Here is an 18459-nt window from a genome sequence, read left to right on the forward strand (position 1 = left end):
GGATTCTATATCTTACCATCCATATTATCTACTATTCAACATTTGATTATTTGTGTGATTCTGTGTACATTATAAATCGTTTTTAAATCAACCCGTTTGAGTTCGAATCGCGCTATAGACATAATTGCATCAATAGACAGTGTGCTGTCACAAGCTAGAGTTTTGTCACAAGCTAGCTAAGGCAGTCACATTTGTTCGAATTTGAGTATCACAAGTCTAAAGATTCGAAGAGAATATCAGAATCGCCATTCCTTTGCGAAGGAATTCGAGATCAATAACAATCTACGTCAGAGCGATACGTTGCGGAACGGATTCGTTGAGAGTTACATTGACAGATTTATTGCCTTTAAGCCGATTATCCTCTATTGAGATTCAAATTAGGTATTCGGTCGTCATGGAAGCTGACTTGCGAAGAGCCGCGAGGTCACGCTAAGAGCGCTATTACCAAGCGTTGCAAAGAAATCATTCAACTAATTCGAAACACAAAAAATCAGGAGCTTGTTGAGCGAAAAATGGCTGAACTTAGACAATCATTTGATAACTTCAAAGCCAGCCATGAAGCATACCATTCTACATTATTAGATGACGAGTCCGTCGAACTTTCCGATGAATATTTCGACATAGTAAATGAGCAAGTCACCAACATTCAACAGAACGTAGATGTTTGGGCAGCCGGTCTGGAGGCCTCAAGCTTGATAGGGAGGATGGAGAATATAATGCCAGACGATTACGCCAGTCAAGTTAGTGGCAGAGCCGAGTCCACAAGATCATCTCGATTAAGCCAACTTTCAGACCGCAGAATCCAAGCCAGTGCCACAAAATCTATTCTCGCCGCCGAGAGCGCAGCCCTCGCAAAGGTCCACGAGTTAGAGGCAGAAGAGCTGCGTATTCGCCAAAGAAAAGCGCAACTAAATCTTGAGGTAGAGATAGCAAGGGCGAATGCCAAGGAACAAGCTTTCGCAGCAGCGGTTGAAGCCGAGAAAGAAGAAGGAAAATTCAAACCAAAAGAAATACCCGAAAGACGACTCCAGAGAAATCAACTTACTAATTCAGCAACAACGTGAGGCAGTTAGTGCCTTGACTCTTCCCCAACCCGAAGTACAGGTCTTCGGGGGAAATCCTATAATCATGAATTCATCAGGGCTTTCGAAAGCCTCATAGAAAGCAAAACGCAGAGCTCGAGCGCCCGTCTTTATTACCTCGTGCGATACACCAAGGGCCAGGTAAAAGTCCTGGTGCGCAGTTGCCTGGCTATGCCAGATAGCGTAGGATATCTAAAAGCTAGAGAGCTTCTTCATGAACAGTACGGTCAGTCCTACCACATAGCTACAGCATTCGTCGGGAAGATTGTTAACGGACCTACCATCGCTAACGAAGATGGCAAAGCGTTACAAAAGTTCTCAATCCTGCTAACTAGCTGCTTAAATACACTAAACGAAATCGGGTATGCGAGTCGATTAGAAAATCCGGAAGGGTTTCAAAGGATAATGGAGCGCCTTCCATTTCGTCTTAAGCAGCAATGGCGAGAAATAGCAGTTAGTATTACAGTGAAAGAAAAACGAGACCCTACCTTGAGAGACATGCAGCAGTTTGTCGAGGCACGATCAAGAGTAGCAAACCACCCCATATACGGAAAGCTTACAGAGAGCAAACCCCCCAACAGCGTAAATCAACCCCAGAAGAGGTATTATGGGAAACCATCTTCATTTGTCGCAGAAGCACGGCAAGAATCAATATCACAAAATCCGACTCAAAACAGAAAACAAGTAAAATGTCCGTCTTGCGAAAAGGACCACTGGCTGTCTCAATGTCCGGATTTCAAAAAAGCATCGATCGCCGAGAGAAAAGAGATAATTAAAAACAAAAATCTTTGTCGGAACTGTCTTGTTCCCGGTCATTATGTTTTCAAGTGCTCAAAAGGCAGTTTTTGTCGCATAGAAGTGTGCGATAAAAAGCACTCGACCTTTCTTCATAAGAGGGAAGAGCGAGCCAAGTCAAAAGAAAAAGAAAACGAGCAAACCTCAGAAAATGCAGCGCACGCACAGAGTAAACCATCGAACGGCTACGTCCAAACATTTAAGTCATCCCCATCCGCCGGCACAGCCATAGGCCCTCCTATCGTCCCTGTCCATGTGAGAGCAAAGGGACACATCTCCTCCGTGCGAACTTACGCATTCCTCGATCCTGGTTCAAATACATCGTTTTGCACTAACAAGATTCTGAAACAGCTAAACATCAAGGGCGAAAAGACTACGTTATCTCTGACCACACTCCACGGCAAAAACAAGCCGGTGAACTGCTTCTTAGTCGACTTAGAAGTCCTCGATCTAAGCGGCAAGATATGTTTTGATCTACCATCCGTGTATTCTCGTCCCAGCCTCCCAGTCTTTACCAGTGCTGTGGCCAAACAGCAAGACACCGACAAGTGGTCACACCTAGAAGGGGTATATGTGAGAAACATCGATGCTGAAATCGGCCTGCTGATAGGAAATGATTGCCCCGTTGCCTTACAGCCCAGTGAAGTTAGACAGAGCCAGGATGGAGGTCCCTACGCTGCGCGCACCATGTTTTGTTGGGTAATAAACGGCCCCCTTGGAAGAGAAGCCGAAGGTGAAAATGTTCGTACCGCTAATCTTATCCATTCTTAGAATGATCTCAATCAACAGTTCGAGAATTATTGCAATCTAGAGTTGATTCTACTTATTCGGAAAATCTTGCTCTCTCACACAAAACGACCGTCGCGCACTTGAGATAATGGAGAACACGGCCACTCAAAGACGGCCGTTACGAAATCGCGTTACCGTGAAAACACTATCCACCGGCGTTACAAAATAATCGAGAACAAGCTGAAGGGCGTCTACAGTCCCTCAAGAAACGATTGTTGTCGGACGCAAATCTTCACGAAAAGTACGCAAAGTTTATGAGTGATCTAACAGAAAAAAGCTATGCTCAAAAGGTCCCACCCAAAGATCTAAAGAAAGAAAACGCCTTCTATCTCATTCACTTCCCAATCATGCCGACCCCCTCTAAGCCGAAAGTCTGCGTCGTCTACGACTGTCAAGCGAAATACAAAGGCACATCGCTGAACGACGAGATTTTACAGGGGCCGGATCTAGCCAACTCACTAGTTGGAGTGCTAACCCGCTTCAGAAGGGAACCCATAGCCTTCATGTCCGACATCGAAACGATGTTCTACCAAGTGCGAGTACAAGAAAGAGATCGAAATTACCTAAGATACCTATGGTGGCCAGATGGAAATCTACAGGCAGAACCAGAAAAGTACCAGATGCTGGTCCACCAGTTTGGATGTGTCTCGTCACCGAGTTGCGCCAACTACGCGCTAAAGAAAACTGCTGAAGACCACAAAGCAGACTACCACCCATCAGTCATTCAAGCCGTAGAGAAGAGTTTCTACGTGGATGACTGTCTTCACTCCACCCCTACAGAAGCAGAAGCAGTGAGACTGGCAACCGACCTTCGCGAGTTACTAGCGAGAGGAGGATTTCGTCTCACAAAGTTCGTATCAAATTCTAAAGAGTTGCTAAGTTCTCTTCCAGAGTCTGAAAGAACCACATCAGTCAAAGATCTTGATTTCGATCCTCACCTCACAGAGAGGGAATTGGGAGTTCAGTGGAACGTTAACTCCGATACATTCAGCTTTAAAATCAATCAGAAAGAGAAACCAACAAACAGAAGAGGTTTGTTATCCATTATCAGTTCAATCTACGATCCTTGGATTCGTATCTCCGAGCATTCTACCAGCGAAGGCAATCCTCCAAGACCTCTGTCGCCAAGGGCTTGGATGGGATGACGAAATCCCAGATGCAGCAAAGGCTAAGAGGGAAACCTGGCTGCAAGATCTACCCAAGCTTGAAGGCTTCTCTATTCCCAGATCCTTCAAGTATCTCAACTCCGAGGAAATCGTGAAATATGAGCTACATCACTTCTCTGCTGCGTCAAGCACAGGATATGGTGCCGTCTCGTATCTCCGACAAATCTACGCCAACGGCAAGTCAAGCTACTCTCTTGTCATGGCAAAATCAAGACTAGCACCACTAAAAGCAATGACGATTCCAAGAATGGAGTTGTCCGCCTCTGTACTAGCAACCAGTCTTGACAAAATGATCACGCAAGAAATCGACCTCCCACTAGCAAAGTCCACCTTCTGGACAGATAGCACATGCGTTATTCGCTACATCGAAAACCGAAAAAAGCGATTTCAAGTCTTTGTGGCGAACAGAGTCGCCGCCATTCTAGATGAATCTGATCCAACGCAGTGGAGATATGTAGACACCGCAAACAACCCTGCTGATGAAGTTTCGAGAGGCAGTAGATGAGCTACTGCAAAATGAGCGTTGGACACAGGGGCCGGCGTTCTTGGGACAAGCAGAAGAAACCTGGCCACAGCGACCAGCAAGTATTTGCGAAATTCAACCAGATGACCCAGAAGTAAAGAAACAATCGTCAGTCTTTGAGTCTAAGTCAAAAGAAGAAGACTCCTTCAGTATGGTATTCAAGCCGAGCTTGAAATCTTCAAACACATCCAGAAACTCGGCTTTGAGAAAGAGCTTTCGACCCTCAAGTCAAATGCGAAAATCGAGAAAGATGCGAGTACTCTACAGTCGATCACAAAGTCAAGCAACATCTACAAGTTTGATCCGATCCTAGATAACGGGTTACTACGCGTAGGAGGACGATTACATCGCGCCTCGATCGACGACGCCGCTAAACACTCGATCATAATTCCAAATCAACACCACGTCGCGAGATTGATAATTGAGTTCTATCATAAGTTATCCGGTCACTCAGGTGTCGAGTACACACTCTCTTTAGTGCGTCAGAAATTCTGGATTATCGGAGCGAGATCCTCGGTACGAAGTGTCCCTTAAATCGTGTTTCGATTGTCGTAAACGCCAGTCTCCCGTCGTTCAACAAAAAATGGCAAATCTGCCAGAAGATCGCGTCACTGCTTCAAAACCGCCGTTTACGTCTGTCGGAGTAGATTGCTTCGGTCCTTTCCTAGTGCGGAGAGGAAGGGACGAAGTCAAGAGATACGGAGTTTTGTTCACCTGTCTAGCGTTAAGAGCCGTGCATATCGAGATAGCAAACTCACTAGATACAGATTCATTCATCAACGCACTCCGTCGGTTTATTGCGAGAAGAGGTCTACCAGAAGAGATGCGTTCGGATAATGGAGGGAACTTCGTAGCTGGCGAAAGAGAACTACGAGAAGCAATCAAAGAATGGAATCAAGCACAGATTCATGATTACCTCAGTCAACGCGGCATCAAGTGGACATTCAACCACCCTGCTGGCTCTCCTCATGGAGGTGTGTGGGAGCGCTGCATACGCACTGTGCGCAAGGTTCTGTGCGCTGTAGTCAAAGCGCAGCATCTGGATGATGAAAGTCTGACAACTCTGATGTGCGAGGTCGAATCTATCGTCAACGGTCGACCTATCACAAAGCTATCTGATGATCCACGTGATGCAGAACCCCTTACGCCTAACCATTTGCTACTATTACGGGCAGGACCTACTGTCCCCCCTGGAAAGTTCGTCAAGCAAGACAGCTACAGCCGCTCGAGATGGCGACAGGTGCAATACCTCGCGGATGTATTCTGGAAGAGATGGACACGGGAGTACCTGCCGTCACTCCAGCAACGCCAAAAGGGGAACAAGCTACGTGCTAACGTGTCAGTGGACGACATTGTGCTGGTGCTAGATGACAGCAAACCGCGCAGCTCATGGCCGCTGGCACGTGTATTGGAAATTCACACCAGTAGCAGCGATGGACTCGTGCGCTCCGTCAAACTTAAGACAAGCACCGGAGTGCTAGTGCGTCCTGTGGACAATATCGTCATGCTGGAAATTACAGATGCAACCGTCACAACCAGCGATAAGTAATCAGGACTGTTTTATAGAACTGTGGTCTATTACGTTCATTGATCTATCTGATACTTTCAAACACTATCTAGTATTAGTTACATTAGTTTTTAGGTAAAGCCTAACGCCTTTAAGGGGCCGGAATGTTAGTTTTAGGGAAACTATATTTAAAATTCTTGATTGACAGAAAAGCTTGATTATTATTATTAGAAGTTTATAGAATTCGGAAAGTACAGGAAGTCACGTCGGTAAAACGCCTACATGGCCGTAAATATTCCTGCTAGGAAATACGCAATACGCCGTATATTTCCGCGATGCCCCACGTCTTACGTGTCGCGTAGATTAGGACACGTCCCAAACAGGGATAAATATATATGTTGTAGTCGAAAATGAATGTTAGTCCAAAATAAAATTGGACTAGTCCAAAATGAAACCAAACCAGTCCAAAATGAAATTGGACTAGTCTAAAAAAAGATGGGGCTAGGTATTTTTCGGGGGTCAAGAAGTCTTATTCCATTTTGTTTCTACTCGCTCCTTTCCACTATCTCTCGTCCCTTTCCTCCTTTCTCCCATTCCTTTCCTTTTCACTCTCATTCCTTTCCTGCTTTTTCCTTTTCCTCTATTCCTTACCTACCTGCCTGCCTACTGTTATAAATTCTATCTTACCTTTTTTTCCAGTATGTGCCACCACTAGGATCGAACTCTCGATCTCTAGCTTGCCAGTCCGTTACCTTAACCACTCTGCCATCCAGACATTGCGATGGAAGACACGGTTTAGAAACTAATTTTATAACTGTGGCGCCTCTTGGGAAATGAACAACAATACACAACTCCACGCAAGCGCAGTCACCAAAGAGTGTTTAGTTAGCAATGGCTGCTAGCGTCTGTGTCGATGCAGACGATTTCTACTCGAAATTAGAAGAATTAAGGGAAAAAAGTAAGTCTAGCAAAAGCAACACAACATTATACATCTTTGACGAATTTTACGAGAAGGCCAAGCAATGGCTAAAATGTACGACGCCTGAAGAGAAGAAAGACATCGCACTGTCGGACAATGATAAGTTGAAAATCATTCGCAATATGTGGAACGTTGACGAGGAAGGAAGAGTCATTGATGCCAAGGGAAAGTACGTTGTACATAAATCGACCATCCACGATGTCCTCTCGCAAGCTCACAAAGCAATCTGCCACCGAGGGAGGGATAAAACTGCCAAGTATCTCAGTGGGAATTATAGTAACCTACCTAAACAAATCATAACATTGTTTACCTCCATATGCAAATTGCATCAAGAACAAGCCAGCCTCACCAACTATTTCAAGAAGCCGGTGACAAAACCTATTCAGGCAGATGGATCTTTGTGCCACCTGGAAATGGATTTAATTGTTTTTCGTAAGATACCCTGCAATTGTGGACGGAGGCATTTATTGGCTCTTCATGTTGAAGATCATTTTTCCAAGTACTCATGGCTACTTCCACTGAAAAAGAAGGAAAGTCTTGAAGTCGCCCAAACCATTGAGCCCTTGTTTTGGCAGTTCGGGTTTCCATGCAAATTGCACACAGACAGGGGAGGAGAGTTCAAAGGGAGCGTTGATGACTTCTGCGCAAAGTTCAACATACCACAAGCCCGAGGCGCTCCAAGAAACCCTTCTGCTCAGGGACTTGTCGAGAGGGCAAACCGACTAGTAAAGGAGAATTTGTTGAGCCTCATTAAAGAGAAGGGATTAGCATCAAATGATTGGTGCAAATTTCTGAATGAGGCGGCCTACAAAAAAAATATCACTCTTCATCGAGCGATTGGCAAATCGCCCTACGAAGTTCTTTTTGGCATCTTCCCCCATAAAGAGAAGGCATTGACCCCAACGAGGGAAATAACCAGTATCCTAAGCACCGTTCAAGGAGAAGGAAACAACGATGATAAAGCCGAATCCGTGAGTAATACAGAAGAAGAGATGGCCACTGTTGAGACAAGAGCCCAAAAACGAAAAAGAAAGAGCGAGACAGTCCCTGAAAGGGCAGCGACATCAAAAACAACGACCATGACAGTCAGCACCATAGAAAGCCATGATCAAAATGTGGAAGAAGATAAAAGTGGAATCATCATTGAGACAAGAGCACAAAAGCGAAAACGTGAAAATGACCAAGTGTTTGAAAACCAGGCAGGTTATAATCGGAAAATGAAGGAAACACGACCAAGAAAGCTAAACTTTCAAGAAAATGATTATGTTTCTGTAAAAGATCAATGTAGTCGATAAAGGTCCGCTACATCCAAACTCCCTTCTTGCTAAGATAATAGAGAAAGCAAATGACAATGCAAGAATTGTCACTAAATTTGGTGTGATTGATTCATTAATTTCCCTGAATAGATTGAACAAAATTGCCAAGCCCAAGCCCTATTCCACAGAGGTCTCCCTTACGAGAGCGTCAAAGATGGCGCACCTTCAATGACCCACATGACTGTAATGGCTGTATGAATGAGTAGAACGACAGTACCACTTATTATTAGATTCCTGTATTCACAACGATTAAAGCTGCTGTCATCAAATTGTGTTTGTTTCCGTCGCCTTTGTTAGTCGCTAGTTCTATTTTTTTTACTTAAAATAACCCTAACCCCACTACTTAACTAACCCTAATCCTACTATTTAAACTAACCCTAACCTCACTACTTAAACTAACCCTACTACTTAAACTAACCCTAGCCCCACTACTTAAACTAACCCTAACCCTACTACTTAAACTAACCCTAACCCCACTACTTAAACTAACCCTACTACTTAAACTAACCCTAACCCCACTACTTAAACTAACCCTAACCCTACTACTTAAACAAACCCTAGCCCCACTACTTAAACTAACCCTAACCCCACTACTTAAACTAGCCCTAACCCCACTACTTAAACTAGTTAAAAACGAATATGGGCTGGTTTGGTCTCATTTTTGATTAGTCCATTTTCATTTTGGACTGACATTTATTATTGACTGCAACATATATATATATATATATATATATATATATATATATATATATATATATATATATATATATATATATATATATACAACCCTTAAATTCGTTTAGTTAGTTAGTCTACCGCTACCAGCAGTAAAATGGGATCTGCTACCTTTTTGCTACCAAGATTGGTGCAAGCGTAAACCAAAGTAAGTTAACGTCTTTATTATTCTCTAGTCTTTTTGAAGTGCTGTGAACTGTCATAATTTGACTATCATTTCACGTTTTATGTCTACAAGATTATTATTGCTTAAACCTCGAATTAAGCCTATATATCTAAACGTCCAGTGCAACACTACTTCATGTAACAATTTAGGCTCTATGCGTTATTGTTACCGTTTACACCCCGATATTGTAAACCCTTCCCGAAGTGATAATGCTTTAGTACTTTAAGTTGTGCGCGTATGCACGTGACACACATCAACTCTGCAACGGAGCAGAATATCTCCTTATTTTACATATGCCTTCCCTATGTCACTTGCAAACGCAAGATATATCGTATTATTCTATTCTAGTATCTAAGTACCTTGAAGTAGAATCCACAATTGTATTTAACCATCCTTTTTCAGTTCGAACCTACATATTCTACAATTCTACAATCCTACAATTCTGCAAATCTACTAACTCATCAACTCTACGCCAAAAGTCTGCGGACTAAGAACATTGCTACCCACGAACATTGCCTAGTGCAAATTTGCTACTTTCCGATTTCGGTATTGCGACCCGAATTGCGGATTCTATATCTTACCATCCATATTATCTACTATTCAACATTTGATTATTTGTGTGATTCCGTGTACATAATAAATCGTTTTTAAATCAACCCGTTTGAGTTCGAATCGCGCTAACTTGCATCAATAGACAGTGTGCTGTCACAATCTAGAGTTTATCGAGACTAACTGCTAACTAGGGCAGTCACAATGTTCTCCCAATTGGGATTTTCATTTATTTGTATGACATCTTGCACTCTAAGTACATCTGTAACTGTTTCTTTTGTTGACAGTGTTGCTGTTGCTGTCAAAGCAATCACTTTTGCAGCAGCAGCGAGGGTTCTCAACTCATGAAGCTCTGAATATATTGTTTTAAATGCCACCATCTTATTTGTAGATGAAGTCCCCCTTGCAAAAAACGAAAAGCATGAGCCATGCACAATTATAGAATTTTATGCGCTCAGAAATAAAGAGAAGCAGTGTATCATCGGCAGAAATTTAATGTTATTCTAACAATGGAGAACTTTGGGGTTTTGCTGAGTCTAAGGAATTATTTCTGTATAAGACTGGAACATAAAAAAAATATGCGAACAGTAGGTTAAAAAGTACCACAAGAAACGGATCTGAAAATGGATCTGGTACGAAAGTCAGCACATGGCATGGTCCAAAGTCTGATTAGCATAAATATTCTTCTGGGGTTTGGAGAAACACAAATCAATCAGGTGCTAGAAAACTGTGAAACTTTATTGTTATGCTTGCAGAAGTGTTTAATGAGACTGGGCACTAGCGACGATGAATTAGATGATGAAGTAGTTGGAGAATGGGCTGCTCTAGCTGAGGACCTAGAGCTCTTTGCCTTGATGGCAGACAATTTATCTTGGTCTGCATTAGAGAGCACAGTAAATGAGTCAACCCACATGCAGTCTGACGACTCTTCTGGCTTATCGCCTGCTGCTCTGACTGCACTTACAAATCTAAGTATACAGTAGAAAAAAATGTATACCACCAGTAGAGGTATGTAGTGGTTTATGTTATTTTTGTCAGAGCTGGGAATCAAGTGAAGAAAAAACGTAGAAAAATCTGTAACACAACATTTACATTTTAGCTTCATTAGGCATATAACGAGTTGCAATACAGACACTTAGAGCGGCAAAAATTTAACTGAACACAGTAAGCAATTTTTGCGGTGACTTTGAAAACTCAAAATTAATTTTATAGTGTGTATGACCTCAACATTAGCTGTTTTGGCCCACTGCACACTAATTGCTCTACTGTTTAGTTTGCATTGCAAACAAGAAAAATACCCAGGAGGACAGTGTCTAAACAGTAATTCCGCATTTTCTCTGCAGTTTAGAGCATAGTAGAGACTTAATTTTCCCACAATGCTGTGTGGTGAAGCATTTTTAAGTGCATTAAAATGAGCTCGTATTATAAATTCTTTAAATTTTGGAGTTTTCAAAGTTGTAATGAATACACATTTAGACAACATCTTATGTTTGTATAATATTCAGTAGTCTTTTATCCGTAGTCCCACTAAATTTGATGATATACTAATGTCTACTGATGAGAGTAAAACATGTCAACAAAGATCTGCCTCATACTGTGCATAGGACATAGTACTATGGGACCTCCTATGATTTAGCTCAAGTTAAACAAAAAGTCAGATTTTACAACCACCATTTTGTTGGCTTTTACAAATTTCTGGAACAAGCCCCAGTACCAGCTGTAGAGCAAGCCACAGTACCAGCTGTAGAGCAAGCCCCAGTACCAGCTGTAGAGCAAGCAACAGTACCAGCTGTAGAGCAAGCCCCAGTACCAGCTGTAGAGCAAGCCACAGTACCAGCTGAAGGGCAAGTCCTGGTACCAGTTGAAGTTCGAGCTCCTGTACCAACTGAAGAGCAGGCCCTGGTACCAGCTGAAGTGCAAGCTCCTGTACCAACTGTAGGGCGCAAGCCCCTGTACCACACGGCTGTTTCGCGCATGACATTAGGTCCTAATCCCCCGCGCGGCCATTTCCGTTGCTATGCCCCAAAGCTTCCGTAGCAACAAAGATGGCGGGAATTATGAAATTTTCTCCCGCCTTATTTTGCTATACTGTTTCCGTGTTTCATGAAAAAGGTAAGTTTTCTTCAAAGATAATTAAAAAGGATTGTTCTTTCAACCATTCTGTATACATTATTTCGCAATAAGTACTAGTATTTAGACAATATTGACAACTATCGGGTTTTGTCGTGAAATTCGTCATTTTTTTATTTTTATTTTTTTACGCACTTAGCAATGCGTAATTTCTTGTTTACCACTACTCCTGGATGTTGCAAATTTCAGTTGGATACAGCCGCAACTTGCTATGGCAAACATATCTAGGACTCGACAATTAGCTAAAAAACATTACAATAATATCTATAACTGGTTCCCTGGAAATGACTGAATAGCCCATGTTTTAACCTTACTTTCCAGTAATGGCGACATTTAATGGAAAAAATTTAGACAAATCTTGTCGCATATGCGGCAGTTGTACAACTAACGCGTACACCTACGACTGCAGTGCACCACACATAAGTACGCCTATCCAAAGAGCTTTCAGCGTCGACATAGGAAGGGACGACGACGACGTCCACCCTAAGCGTCTTTGTAACAATTGTTACAGCAAAGCAAAAAAAAATATCAACCAGTAAGGCCTATCAATGTGCAACACAGGTCATGTAGTGGAATGCCCACAGCGATGGCGATGATTGTGAGGCATGTATCTTATTTAAGAACCGAGGAGGGAAAAAGTGAAAAAGATCTCTAGGCCGTGGAAGACCTAAGAAACAAAGCATCCCATCCCCTGTCAGTATCCCCCAGCGGCTGTATCAGCCAAAGTGGTGGGGGTTATGCCCCCTCTACACCGCTTTCAAAGTTTTCCCAAAGAAGTGGTATGCCCCATTTGCAAAGAGATTCTGCAAGCAGCGGTTATGGGTAGCTGTGAGCACTTGTACTGTGCATCATGTATAAATCAATGGCTAGGTAGCACGGGCGACGGTGGGCCTTGTCCGGTGTGTTATCACCCGACATTGGTAGATGAAGTTGGGAAAGCCTCCCCAACTTCTTGTTAGCATCATTGCTAAGCTGAGAGTTTTTTGTGTCCGGTGCAATAGAGATCAACACCTAGAGGAACTGCACGAACACGAGTCACACTGCGAGACCTACAACAGGGAGAGGCAAGAGCCAGTGCTGTTAAACCTGTTGCAAAAAGATCTGGACCACCCTCTTTATTAAGTGGAGGAGACATTAGTGACGACACTAATGAAAAGAAAAATTGCAACCTCCGGTAATGGAGAGCTTTCACTCCGTACGGGTGGTACAGTAAGTATAATATTTTGAGTTTAAAGTGTTAATCAATTCTGAGTGGACACCTCATCCGTGTTTTTTTTAAAAACTCTTGCTTGTCGTTTCAAAATGTTTCCTGTGATTACCCTGGGCTCGTTTAGAAAAAAATGACAGCCATTGATTGATATAAAGAAAGACCTCTCCCAAAACCTGGTTGTGGTGGTAGTAGTGGTGTAGGGGGAGGGGGTGTCCTTCTCTAATGAAACTTTTTTCTAAAATAAAACTGTTCTAAAAGTAAACAATGGATTTCCCCATAAAGCCATTGCAGGTCTCTGTCATCAACAAGCCAAGAAAGGGAAGCAGCGAAGCAAGCGCTCGGACGGTTTATAGACGGACAAAGGCGGTTGAGGGCTATAGGGAGTCGATTAGCGGCACAAAGACAGAAGATGTCCAACGACAGAAATGGGCTGAGCTGCGGCAGCTGGGACGGGATGAGCTGCAGGAACTCCTCCACAAGTCTGGCTTAAACATTGAAGTGTCTGAGCAATCGGCCATAGCAATGAAGAGTGATCTCGGGATACCCTGGAATAGATTGAGAAATTTAAAATGGTAACTGGGTGTAAAATATCTTAAAAAAAGAAAAGAAAAAACAGAGGATAATTAAGTACTTCCACTTTGCCTAACTTGTCCACCCCTGGTTTGGGGGCTGTCTGTGCACTTTATCAATATACATACTCTATTAGGGATTGCCTAATAATATTTATGTTGTGTGAAGTTGGCTGGAGAGCTTCAAGCTACATATCGCGAGTGAAAAGAAAATGAGAAAGGTGGCAGGAGAACAGAAGTATAGCGAGGTTGAAGCAGAAAATACCCCTATGATGTTTCCAGGCCCAGAGATCAAACTAGCACCATTAGTACAGGTCACTGATCTAGACTCATTGTTGTTTGGTCACCTCGAAGAAAACTTAAAGTGAGTGTGTAAAAAACCTTAATGTAGCTTTATGGACCACCATTTGTAAATGTTGTTCACATCAATTTCCATCCTCATGCACAGTGCTGATTGCTGCAAGGGAACCTATCAAAACATCTCTTTTGTGTCACATTATACTGTGCCAGGAAACTAATGCAACTAAGAATCAACAGAATCACATGATTAACAGTAATTATTGTAATGTTGTTATATTAAAAGGAATGTTCGACTTACATGGCATAATGGCTTGATCCCAGCAACAGAGATCTGGATAAAATTTGGAGGAGATAAAGGAGGAAACTCCTTTAAGATGACCTTTGAGATAGGTAACTTGGAAAATCCAAACTCAACCAAGAATACAGTAGTCTTCAGTCTGTTCGAGGGTCCAGATAACCCACATAATCTCCTGCTTGGATTAGAAAGGTTTACAAATTACATCGAAGACCTGAACAGCAGGATCTGGAGGTAAAGAACACAAGACATAACCTAAATAACAGCATTATTCAATAGCTTTTTTAGCTTAAACTTTGAGGACTTGGGAACACTGTATATGTAAAATTATTAATCTAAGCTTACTGGCTTAATTAAAAAACAAATTATCAGGTAGAACCCCCCACCCTTTTTACTTACCAAATATTTGATTTTATGTGTTTCAGAGGATATACTATAATAGTTTTCATATTTGGAGACTATGATTGCCTGTGTTTATGGCATTTCTGGGGCAAGTGGTAAGATTTCATTTAAAAAAATCCGAATATTTTGTATTTTAACACTAAGACTACTAATCAATAGTTGAAACCCCATTTTTCAGGCCGTCAATGCTGTCTTTGGTGCTACATCACTCAAACAGAATTGGCTATGGTAAAACATGTAATAGAACCCCGCACCCTGGAAACACTCAAACAAGACTACAAGAGGTTCAGAGCAGCAGGAGCAGTTATATCAAAGGCTAAGTTCTACAACAATGTGATTCGTCCACCAATTCTGAAGATACCTGTTTCTCAGGTAGGATGCCAACTACAAATTATGCCACTTTCAGGGTGAAATGCAATAGTGACAGCAGCGAAATACTAATAAGAATATATAATAAGGTGTAAAAAATGACTATATGACAAAATTGGAATCGCGTGCGTTGCAAAGCAATTTAGGCGGGAAAAGGATGGCCGAATACTCGATCGTGTGTAGAAGAAATAGCCATGTGATGGGCATGTTCCTTTGGGTCGTAGAAAATTGAAAAAAATAGTTAATAGAACAACAATGTGGTGAACTGTATGATTAATGTATCCGTTATTTAACAGGCTACTCACCTTTGGCGTTTATTGCTCCGAACCGTGTGAAAAATTGGCTTCAGTTTGTAGGAAATGGCCATCTTTGCATCCACGAGCGTATCTCTGGCTTTCAGAAACGCAGGTCATCTTCACCAAACAAGTGGGAAAGGTTGTATCGCACTGCCCAAAATTGTAGTTGAATAGTAGGAAAATCATTCATCAACAACTCGACGAAAAAAAAATGCCCAAATGGGCAAAACTGTGGGCAAATTGAGCGAGAATCCAACTTGACACGTACACGCTTCAAAACGACAGCCATCTTGTTCTACTTCGAGCCTCGTTTTAAAAACGGGGACTAGAACCTAATGTCCGAAAATCGCCTGGGCGAAACAGCCGTGACCAGCTGTTCAACAGTCTGATGAGCCAATAGACCTTGTGGATAGAGCGCGTGCAGTGGGTGTTAATTATGAGTATGCGAGACCTAAAAAGAATGCTGATGAGCAAAGGAATAGGCATCGGCGGATAGCACGTAAAGTTGCCAAAGAAGAACGCAGGCTTATAGAATCTTCCTCCCCCCCCCCCCCCTGTTGGGTCTACTGAACAGGAAGACAGGGCATATTGTGCCATCCGCAAGTTTGAGCTGGAACAACTTTCGTACACCCTACAGTACTGTCAGGTCTGTAAAGAAAGACGACTAAAGGAAAAGACAAGCAGTAGACAATCCGATATTTGCACAAGGTGTAAAAGAGACAAGGGAGTTCCCAAGATGTGGTCTGCAGAGAACCACATGGACCCTGGTGTACTACCTGAAGAGCTCAAGGGAATGACAGACGCTGAGCAAATGCTTATAGCAAGATTAGCTCCCACAATACATGTACATCTGTTGAAACATGGAGGGATTGCAGCAAAGGGACATTGTATTGCCTTTTCACAGGCTGTGCAAGAACCTGCAATGATATTGACCCTGGAGAGACAAATGATGCAGATGACTCCACTGTCTCCGGTATACTTCTTCCTGAACCAGGAGTAAATGTTAGAGAGCAGATTCAGTCTGCAGTAGAGGGGATGATCAATAATGAAGGCCATTAATGAAGGCCAAGTTGGAGAAGAGAATGAAGGGGAAGAGGGCCACCAACAGGATAACAATGCTCAAAGAAATGCAGCCCAGTGACCTGTTATTCATTCCATGGCCATCAACCGACGAGACTCCAGCATCAGAGTTCACAACACCATACTTCTTCACCATGGCCTTCCCCTGCTTATTCCCAGAGGACTGGGTGACTTCCATATTCATAGACCCAGGACAGCCTCCCGCCGTCTCTGAGCACCTGGAATGGTACCAGGATGGAAGATTCATCAAGCACAAGGTATTTCTTTCAAGTATTGTACATAATTGATATATGATTAAGATGATAATGATAGTATAATAATGATAATGATAGTATAATAATGATAATGATAGTATAATAATGATAATGATAGTATAATAGTGATGGTGTGATGGTGATGGTGATGGTGATGGTGATGGTGATGGTGATGGTGATGATAGTGATGATAGTGATGATAGTGATGATAGTGATGATAGTGATGATAGTGATGATAGTGATGATAGTGATGATAGTGATGATAGTGATGATAGTGATGATAGTGATGATAGTGATGATAGTGATGATAGTGATGATAGTGATGATAGTGATGATAGTGATGATAGTGATGATAGTGATGATAGTGATGATAGTGATGATAGTGATGATAGTGATGATAGTGATGATAGTGATGATAGTGATAATAGTGATAATAGTAATAATAATAATAATAATAATAATAATAATAATAATAATAATAATAATAATAATAATAATAATAATAATAATAATAGTAGTATAGTAGTAAATAGTAGCAGCAGCAGCAGTAGTAGTATAATGTAATAATAATGATAATGATAACAATAATAACACAAATTTATTTTCTAAAGGTATGGAAGTTTGTGGTCCATAACATGATCATGAGGAAGAGAGCCCTGGGGCAGAGTAGATACTATGTTGACCACCAGCTGGGTGACCCCCACATGACAGTTGCGGACTTGCAAGAGCGTATGGCAAGAGGAGACACCACCATCGCCAACAAGCTATTGTACTTTGGCGCAAGCCTTCGAGGGACGTCGCAGTATTGGGACCAGCGACGCAGAGAGCTAAGAGCGATTGTGCTGTGTATGGTTAATGAGAAACATGGACGTTTTTCATGAAAGGCAGCTGTGCAGAGTTCTACTGGCCTCCACTGAGACGGCTAATAGAGCAGTATATCCTCGAGACAACTGGGGAGACAGTGAACTTGCTTGAAGACAGCAATGCTCGTTTCAAGGCAGTTCAAGAGAACACCCACCTGGTGGTGAGCTACTTTGATATGTGCACTCGCTCATATCATGAGAACGTAGTGAGACCTGTTTTTGGAGTGAGTGACTACTGGTACAGGTACGAGTTTGCGAAATCACGTGGCCAAATCAACCGGCATCAGTTGAGCTGGAGAGAAGACCGCCAGCCTCATGAGCTTCTTCACCAAGCTGTGCAAGAGGAGTGCCAGAAGCCAGAGAAAGTTCGCAGGCTGAACGAGTGGGTGGAGGAAAACTTCGCCATGAGTGCATCCCACCCAGCAGGTAAATTTTTTCAATTGTAAATAAACAAATTAAAAAGTTAATTGGGGAAGTTCATAACTTTTGCTGCAGCTACAATGTGGGATTACAAGAGCGCAGACTCAGAAGTGATTGAGTTAAAGGCATAGGAAGGTGCCTCAGGCAGCCGCAATACAACTCATGTTTGACCATGGATTGCAGCTTAAGATCAAGAATTTGTTTTTGTGGAGGGAGAAAAACTGGAGAACCAACCAACCAATTCAACTCCAACGTAACTTGTAATCGAACCCAGGAACCAGTGGTGAAAGGCACAGGCACTACAAAGTGATGCTCTGCCTACACTTCTTTAAACATTGTAACTGTAATTTCATATTCCTTTTACAAATTTCTCTTAAATCTAGGTAAAGATGAGGATGGAGAACCACGTAAAGAATTCTGGCTACCACCAGAAGTAACAGCCCAGCCAGTGTCTGAGGATGATGACCCCTTGGTGAGAATGCTGTTAGACGTGGATGCTACACAGGAGGCTGTGCGTGAAAACCATCTGCATCTCGTCAATCGTGTAGGCCTTCACACCTGCTGAGATTATTGTCTTCGCACACCTAGACATGCTGAACCTGGTATGCAACCTGGAGAGGGTGTTTGTCTTATGGAATTTGGTTCAGAGTACCATCGCGGGAAA

General features: G+C 42.4%; 3 protein-coding genes, 1 non-coding gene and 1 pseudogene across 4 annotated transcripts; all 5 read left to right on the forward strand.

Annotated features, from left to right (window-relative positions):
* Positions 1–1245: 1245 nt before the first annotated feature.
* Positions 1246–6311, forward strand: LOC116610276. The gene has a single exon (XM_048721138.1). The coding sequence runs from the start codon at positions 1254–1256 to the stop codon at positions 2646–2648; it is 1395 nt and encodes a 464-aa protein (XP_048577095.1). The 5' UTR covers positions 1246–1253; the 3' UTR covers positions 2649–6311.
* On the forward strand, positions 2921–4337 carry LOC116610275. The gene is made up of 2 exons (XM_032371079.1): positions 2921–3698; positions 3763–4337. The coding sequence occupies exons 1-2, from the start codon at positions 2921–2923 to the stop codon at positions 4335–4337; spliced, it is 1353 nt and encodes a 450-aa protein (XP_032226970.1).
* Positions 6312–6752: 441 nt separating the features above from the next.
* On the forward strand, positions 6753–8426 carry LOC125559133 (annotated as a pseudogene).
* A 4169-nt stretch (positions 8427–12595) lies between these two features.
* Positions 12596–14339, forward strand: LOC5502763. The gene is made up of 3 exons (XM_048721160.1): positions 12596–12946; positions 13230–13519; positions 13686–14339. Exons 1-3 carry the CDS (start codon positions 12887–12889, stop codon positions 13882–13884), a joined length of 549 nt encoding a protein of 182 aa, XP_048577117.1. The 5' UTR covers positions 12596–12886; the 3' UTR covers positions 13885–14339.
* Positions 14340–17618: 3279 nt separating this feature from the next.
* Positions 17619–18459, forward strand: LOC5507046. The gene is made up of 2 exons (XR_007306372.1): positions 17619–17801; positions 18179–18459. It is a non-coding gene; the product is annotated as an uncharacterized LOC5507046 (transcript).

Source organism: Nematostella vectensis, chromosome 13 (genome assembly GCF_932526225.1).
Source record: "Nematostella vectensis chromosome 13, jaNemVect1.1, whole genome shotgun sequence".
Lineage (NCBI taxonomy): Eukaryota > Metazoa > Cnidaria > Anthozoa > Actiniaria > Edwardsiidae > Nematostella > Nematostella vectensis.

Bases quoted from the DNA above. Each gene is read 5' to 3' on its own strand.
- LOC116610275 (XM_032371079.1), top strand. From the start codon at position 2,921: ATGAGTGATCTAACAGAAAAAAGCTATGCTCAAAAGGTCCCACCCAAA. The intron at 3,699-3,762 runs GTTTGTTATCCA...GCATTCTACCAG, and splicing joins GAAACCAACAAACAGAAGAG to CGAAGGCAATCCTCCAAGAC.
- LOC116610276 (XM_048721138.1), top strand. From the start codon at position 1,254: ATGCCAGATAGCGTAGGATATCTAAAAGCTAGAGAGCTTCTTCATGAA.
- LOC5502763 (XM_048721160.1), top strand. From the start codon at position 12,887: ATGAAAAGAAAAATTGCAACCTCCGGTAATGGAGAGCTTTCACTCCGT. The intron at 12,947-13,229 runs GTAAGTATAATA...TTCCCCATAAAG, and splicing joins CACTCCGTACGGGTGGTACA to CCATTGCAGGTCTCTGTCAT. The intron at 13,520-13,685 runs GTAACTGGGTGT...TGTTGTGTGAAG, and splicing joins AGATTGAGAAATTTAAAATG to TTGGCTGGAGAGCTTCAAGC.